Source organism: Saimiri boliviensis, chromosome 5 (genome assembly GCF_048565385.1).
Source record: "Saimiri boliviensis isolate mSaiBol1 chromosome 5, mSaiBol1.pri, whole genome shotgun sequence".
Taxonomy (NCBI): domain Eukaryota; kingdom Metazoa; phylum Chordata; class Mammalia; order Primates; family Cebidae; genus Saimiri; species Saimiri boliviensis.
Window position 1 is genome coordinate 109119885 of NC_133453.1, and position 7665 is coordinate 109127549.

Genomic DNA, 7665 nt, shown 5'->3' on the forward strand with positions numbered 1-7665 from the left:
AAATATATGGAATCCTTCATGAACTTGCATGTCATCCTTGCACAGGGGCCATCTAATTTTCTCTGCACTGCTCCAATTTTAGCATATGTGCTGCCGAGGCGAGCACTGCTATGTCTGATTAAATTTTCTTTTCTTTTTTTTTTTTTTTGAGACAGGGTCTCCCTCTGTTGCCCAGGCTGGAGTGCAGTGGTGCAATCTCAGCGTACTGCAGCCTTGAACTCCTGAGCTTAAGTGATCTTCCTATCTCAGCCTCCTGAACATCTGGGACTACAGGCCAAATCACCTTGCCCACCTATTTTTTTTGTGGTTTTTGTAGAGACGGTTTTTGTCATTTTTCTGCTCAAAACTCTCCAGTGGTTTCTTATTTCACAATAAAACCCAGAGTTCTTGCCATTGCCTACAATGCTTTAGCCCCCAGAAAATGAATTCTGTATCATTTTCATGTGTTATACTCCCCCCCACCACCACTTCGAGAAACAGCTTTTGCTGCACTAAAGTGAGATTTTAGAATTCATATTAGCAGTCTCATACCACAGATCAGCTAGGGCTACAATTTCCAGTCACAGTGACCAGTTGCCTTGGCTTTGGCCACACTGTATTCCAAACAATGACAGTAGTGGAATCAACTTCATTCATTTGCCAATCAAAGGCCATTTCTGTAGCATCTCTTCACTTGACATTCCACCTTATGGCCAATATCCAGCTTGTGAAATGTGTGGCTCCAACTGAAACTTGTCTGTGGACTAATTCTTTGTTTCCTTTGTAGCTTTTTGTCTGATATATGTAACAACAACACAAACCTCATTATTATTATTTTTTTTGAGAGGGAGTCTCATTCTTATTGCCCAGGCTGGAGTGCAATGGCATGATCTTGGCTCACTGCAACCTCCACCTCCTGGGCTCAAGCGATTCTCCTGCCTTGGCCTCCCGAGTAGCTGGGACTACATGTGCATGCCACCACGCCCAGCTAACTTCTGAATTTTCAGTAGAGACAGGGTTTCACCAAGTTGGCCAGAATGGTCTCGATCTCTTGACCTTGTGATCCACCCACATCAGCCTCCCAAAGTGCTGGGATTACAGGCGTGAACCACTGTGCCCAGCCTAAATCTCATTAATTTTTAAAAATTAAGAAAGGGGGCTGGGCAAGGTGGCTCACACTGGCAACCCCAGCACTTTGGGAGGCTGAGGTGGGTGGATTATGAGGTCATGAGTTTGAGATCAGCCTGATGAACATGGTGAAACCCTGTATCTACTAAAAATCCAAAAATTAGCCAGGCATGGTGGCAGGTGCCCGTAATCCCAGCTACTCAGGAGGCTGAGGCAGGAGAATTGCCTGAACCTGGGAGGCGGAGGTTGCGGTGAGCCAGGATCGCGCCATTGCACTCCAGCCTGGGTAACGAGTGAAACTCCGTCTCAAAAAAAAAAAAAAAAAAAAAAAAAAAAGAAAAGAAAAGAAACAAATTTCACAGCAAAGAAAGTGAGGCAATGGCTTGTGACCAGGTCATCACAGTCCTACTGCACACCTCACCAGGAGGAAGCAGCGGCATCAACCGAAGGGCGGAACGGCCTTGGGAAGACTCTGTGACCTTGCCACTTGGGAGCCATCGGCCGCAGCTCAGAGCAGTGGGAACTTACTTTTCTGCATGGACTGGATGGTGTTGCTGTAGACAACCGCCCCGTACTGCCGGCATTCCTCCTCTGTAATTCAGGGTTTTCCTCACTTTTCTTTGAGTACCATTTTAAAGTTAGTGTCTTTTGATATGCATAATTGTTTATGGTGAAATTTATAACATGCCTTCAATACATACTTTCTCTTCCCCATTAGTCAGTTCATTAGAAATATTTTAAAATCAGCTATGTGTTATGAAGCTATGAGTTCCAGAAAGTAAAGGTGACATCGGGAAAATTATCAAAAGCTATTTAAAGCATCTATAAGATGGTCTCTCTTTCTGTCTTCTACAGATGAGTCACACCTTTGAGCTTAATCTTTGAAAGGTTAGAGAATCTAACTTTTTTTTTTTTTTTTTGCAACAAATTCACCTATTTTATTTTGTATACATTTCATGATCATGGGGACTACATTGACATTGCTTTTGTCTCACTTTTTCTTCAAATAAACATTAAAGACTCAGTTAAGAATGTACTCTACTTACACTGATGCCATGAAAACGTCTTTTAAAAAATGAGGTATTTGACTTACTGTCCCAAACAGTAGAGGTTTGGGCAAACTGCAGAAATGGTCTAGTAAGTAAGAAAATGAAAGTGAATACACTGAAACATAAAACAGAAGAAAGATTTGGCAATATGCTGCTGTGACACCCTGAGAATCTTTATTGTAGGCAAAATAAATCCACCACTTTTTATCTCTAAAAGCAAAACCCAGCATGATTTCTTCCTAGGGCATACATTGCTATTCAGAAAAGATCACAGAATGAAGAGGGGAGTTCCTTTTTCAAATATCTCGGACGAATCATTTGTTTAAAATTTGTTCTTGTATTGATTGGTTTTGCAGAAGAAGGCATCGTCATGCACAGTATTTGTAACTAAAAGCAAATCATTTGTTTAAAAAGGCAGTTTGCAAAAAAAATGTTTTTGGTCTTTTATAATTCTCATTAAAAGAATATCTGGCAAATTAAAAAAAAAAAAAAAAAAAAAACTCATTTGCTCCTACCCGTTAGAATTATTGCTGGAGATCCGCCTCTGAGGTTGAAAAGGAGACAAAGACTGCGTAAATGTCTTCATTACCAGTTCTCAAAATGACTGAAGTTTTCATGGTAAAAGTTAATTTACTTAAAAAAAAAAAAAAAAAAAAAAAAAAAAAAAAGACGGGGAAGGTTAGCCATGCTGACGGCTGGTGAAAAGATGGAGATGACAGCCATGGGGTCACGGACGAGGAGAGGACGGGCCTGCAGCGGGGTGGACGGAGGGGACTAACACTAAAACAGGGAGCCAGGGGAAGAAACTGGGAGAGAAGCAGAACGGCAGGGCTGGGGACACGGGGGTGCGGGGGAGGCCACGGCCGGAGGCGCTCCAGGACGCATGCGCAGACTAGCGCGGGCCGCAGAGCCGCTCCGGGCTGCCTTCATTCATCCAAGGCCCGGGTGTGATTCCCTCTGGTTAAAATGATAGAGGTCATTTTTTTTTTTTTTTTAATGAATTAAAAGTTTAATTCTGAACCATTTTTTAGAACCGCATTTTCTCCTGAAGCATCGTATCACAGCAGGTTACAACAACTTTGGGATAAAAGGCAACTGGTAAACTGTCCAAAACAAGTTTCCAAAGAACACCTCTTACTGACTTACCCTACCCGTACATATCCCAAATAAAGTTTTTGATCAAAAACATGAAATAATAGATCCACCTGCTTATTTTAAGCATATTAAAAAGGAAACTAATTGGACCATTTTCTATTTGTCTATTTCATACTAAAAGGCTACATACAGAATGTTACACTTTATTCAGATTACAATTAGAGTGATTATGAATTAGTGTTCTACACCATTACTCAATTCTTCAAAATTAGAAATTGCTGTAGCAGTATTCACTATAACTTAACACTACGAGAGACTTAAAAAAACTAACAGTTACTGCAAAAAAAAAAAAAAAATTAAAAGAGTTACTTCGAAGCAAGCAAAGTCAGTACCATTACAGATATTTTTTTAAAAAAATTTTTTAACAAGCAAGACTAGGGTTTGATAAATTCCATCTTGTGATCCATTCTTGTGCATTCTTCACTTCTTTAGTCACAGATTCCTTGGCTGTCGGGTTAGCCATGTGTGACATTCAGGCTACTGTTCTTGACAATCATCCCCAATGGAAAGCATTTCAGTGTTCCCAAAGTGAACTCTCAGATCCAAAATGGTTATCTTTAAGACCATCCATTCTCCTCAGTGGCTTCTCCAGGGAATTCTTACAGCCAAGTTGTGACAGTCACTGCATTGCCTGCTTCTTTCCAGAAACCAAACTAGGAGATGGAACTGGTTCCTGCATCCTAAGGTTGTCACTTTCTCTCTTCTGTGGCTGTTTTCCCTCTGCTGCTTTTGGGGAATGAGGGGAAGCCATATTCCAGTGACTTGCAATTCCATGGTGTTCTCAGCTTTTGAGTTTGAAACCTGGGATCCTAAGCCTTTGACTTACAGGTTGCTTGCTTGCCCTCCAAATGTCATTTCTGAGGGGCCAGCTAGCCCGTGCAGAACCAGCACTAACGTGGACAGCCGCAGAGAGGGCAAGCCTCTAGTGTACCGAGTGCTTCCTACAAAGACGCAAAGTGTGCTCTGAGCCACAGATGGGCAAACTCTGGTGCTTTCCTTCACCTCCCAGGAACTCAAGGGTTTTCCAGGTGTAGCCAACAGTTGCCACATCACACAGACTTTGAGTTTCTGCTAAGACTGGTGGTTGACATAGGACCCAACCCATGAAAGCTGGAAGGCAGCAAGCATTTGCTAAGGCAGCTGCTCCAGGCAATCGTTCTGCTGGCCAAGAAGTAAACTATTTTGACCATTAGAATGGAGGAAATCGGTCAACCAAGTGCAGAGTTCAGACTTCACTAAGGGCTTGTTTTTCTTCAGCATTTACTTTAGATTAACGTAGGCTCTCCTGCTGTCCTGCCGTCAGCTCTGCCTTGCACTGTGGTCATCAACTTTCCTCTAATCAAAAATAGGCAGGTACAGGTAGTGGGCTCACAACGTTTGACCTCAACTGGTTTTTCTAAGTTATTTTGTGTATTTTTCAGCAGCAAAACCAGACTGGGTCTTCAGCTTTATTCCCGCTTCTGGCAAGGGAAGAGCCTTTATACAATTGGACGCATTTTGGTTTTTCCTCACTGAGAATTCTAATCCTCTTTTGTATTGTTTTTACAGTAATTTGTAAACATATTTATTTTTACCTGCTTTTTTTTTTTTAACTTTTCAGGTCAAGTTTTTTATACTGAACTTACTTGTCAAAAATAAAGATTCTCACTTTTTTTTTTTAAAGGCAAAAAACCCCCCAAAACCCTCTTTTTTTTTTCTGCCTGAGCAGAAACGCAGCAGGCAGGACCCAGGCGCAGGCAGGAAAGAAGACAGGGGATTAGCAGCAGGGCCTCCCGAGGCTGCCGGAGAGAACTCTGTCCTCTGCCCCGTGGTGCCAGGCACATCCTTGTAACCTTGACAACAGGCGCATCCTCCCAGATCTAGTATAAATTACTTTTGTAAGCAGAAAAATAATTTCAAACAAGAATAAAAGAAGCTGTTTGCTAAACAAAACAAAACAAAACAAAAAAACAACTTTTCCACTGCGAAATATTTATTTTTGTTTTGTAGTATTAAGCATGATTAAACCAGTGCAGAAAAAGACTAAGTACATTAGGTAAAAGATGAGCTAGCTGTTGTAGTATTTGCTTTTTGTAATCCAGGTAAGACCATGAGCATTTACAGCAGCATCACTAACTCAACAATGTGGCTGAAGGGCAACACGTGGATACCCTTTATGCTCTACTGGCCTCTGAAGGCATTCAGGGGATCATCAAAGATGTCGGACACCTTGTGTTCAGATCCTGGTTCAGGTGCTGCCTGTGCAGATTAGCTTTTTGGCTTGGTTGTCTTAGCCTGGATACCAGAGGAGAAGATGTCATCCATATCATCATCAAATATAGACATGGCTTCCGCTTTCTTTTTGGACTTTTCTTTTGGTTTTACAGTTAAGTAAGCAAAGATATCAATGTTATTGTCAAATAAATTGGATTCCAATGTTTTCTCATTCTCTCCGGTTTTTTGAGAGGGTTTAATTGCTTCTGCAGCAAATATATCATCCTCAAAAATATCTTGTGTTGTTGACATGACATCCTGCTGACTATTGGATTTTGACTCATTCTTCCTGACTTTCTGATCTATAAAGAGATCATCTTCATCTTCCAGGAGAGACAAGGGATTTGTTTTCTTTGCTGGTTTTGGTTTAGCAGACTGAAAGAGATCATCATCACTGCTGGCCTCCCCTGGGGCAGGAAACATGGGGCTCTTTTCTTTACCTCCCCCTGGTGGGTTGGCAGGCTTCTCTGCTATCTTTGCCTTGGGTTTTGTTCTCTCCATGGACTGAGATCCAGTGCCCGTGGAAAAGATGTCCCTAGAATCAAAAAGGTCAGCCTCCCCTCTGGAATGACCCAGAGATTTTGCAAAGGGGCTTCTGTCCACTCCAGGCACAGAACGACCTCCCCAGGGTGCAGTGGCAGCTTCCAGGGCCTCCTCAGTGCTGTCTCCTCCACTGACTGCTCTGAGCAGCCCAGTGGTGATGGTGCCCGCTTTGGCGTCTCCATCCTGGTCATCGGCCTGCTCACCACCCTCACTCGCTTCCCACTTCGGCTGCACCGTTGGCCTCAAGGACTCTGTCAACGCCGTTGTCTTCGTGGCCCTGGGCACCTCCATCCCTGACACGTTCGCCAGCAAGGTGGCGGCGCTGCAGAACCAGTGCGCCCCCGCGTCCATCGGCAACGTGACCGGCTCCCACGGGTGAACGTGTTCCTGGGCCTGGCGTCGCCTGGTCGGTGGCCGCCGTGTCCGGGGCGGTGCAGGGCCGCCCCTTCGAGGTGCGCACCGGCACGCTGGCCTTCTCCGTCGCGCTCTTCACCGTCTTCGCCTTCGCGGGCATCGCGGTGCTGCTGTACCGGCGCCGGCCGCACATCGGCGGCGAGATGGGGCCCGCGCGGACCCAAGCTCGCCACCAGCGCGCTCTTCCTGGGCCTGTGGCTCCTGCACATCCTCCTCGCGGACTGCTACAGCCGAGGCTTCTAGGGCCTTGCGCAGAGACTCGGCCCCACCGCCTGCCCGGGGCTGGGGGACTCCACCGAACCTGCTGTTGGACCCTGGTCTCCTTTTCCCTCCAGACTCAGCCTCCCCTCCTGGGACTTGGCCTCCCTACCCAGCTCCGGGCTTTGATCGTCCCTGTTCTCTGTCCCCAGTAGCTCAGCCTTCCGTCTCCCCCTCGGGAGCCTCCCCAGTTCCTCCCCTGCAGTGACCCCAATCTAGCCCATCCTGCCGGTGACCGTCTACACCTCTGGGAGAATTTCCACCCCAGTCCCCTCCCCAGGAAGCCACCCCCAGTGACCATCCTGAGGATTTTTTTTGGGGGGGGGCGGGGAGAGACGAGAGTTTCACTCTTGCCCCTGCTGGGTGCAGTGGCATATCTGGGCTCACTGCAACCTCCGCCTCCAGGCTTCAAGTGATTCTCCTGCCTCGACCTCCCCAGTAGCTGGGATTACAGGCATGTGCCACCACACCCGGCTAAATTTTTGTATTTTTAGTAGAGATGAGGTTTTGCCATGTTGGCCAGACTGGTTTCGAACTACCAGCCTCAAGTGATCCACCTGCCTCGACCTCCCAAAGTGCTGAGATTACAGGCATGAGCAACTGCGCCTGGCCCACAGACTTTTTTCTTAGCAAGGCTTTGATGATTTCTTTGTGAAGGGACTCCCTCTCTCATCTTGTTGGCCAGGACTGTGTCATAAGGCCACCCACAGCTGCGAGGAAAGCTGGGAAAATGACTGACTTTAGTGACTGCGTCGGTACCCTGAACAAAACCAGAATAGAATTCAGTTAGGCAGGAGGAGGGGATGCGTATAGGGTGGGCACCTCGTAGCATCTGCTCCAGGGGGAGGCTGTTGGATGAGTCCGAGGTTGGCCCACACTTGATAAG

The 7665-nt window shown here is 45.7% G+C and overlaps 1 protein-coding gene, 1 non-coding gene and 1 pseudogene across 2 annotated transcripts; 1 reads left to right on the forward strand and 2 right to left on the reverse strand.

Annotated features, from left to right (window-relative positions):
• Positions 1-106, reverse strand: LOC120368283 (U6 spliceosomal RNA). The gene has a single exon (XR_005582468.1). It is a non-coding gene; the product is annotated as a U6 spliceosomal RNA (small nuclear RNA).
• A 5365-nt stretch (positions 107-5471) lies between these two features.
• Positions 5472-6245, reverse strand: LOC101035483 (WASH complex subunit 2D-like; the record flags this gene model as incomplete). The annotated part of the gene is given in 1 exon segment (XM_010342200.3): positions 5472-6245. A coding segment is annotated over 1 exon segment (774 nt), but the record flags the coding sequence as incomplete, so codon positions are not given.
• Positions 6246-6248: 3 nt separating this feature from the next.
• On the forward strand, positions 6249-6764 carry LOC141584708 (sodium/calcium exchanger 2 pseudogene; annotated as a pseudogene).
• Positions 6765-7665: the final 901 nt, after the last annotated feature.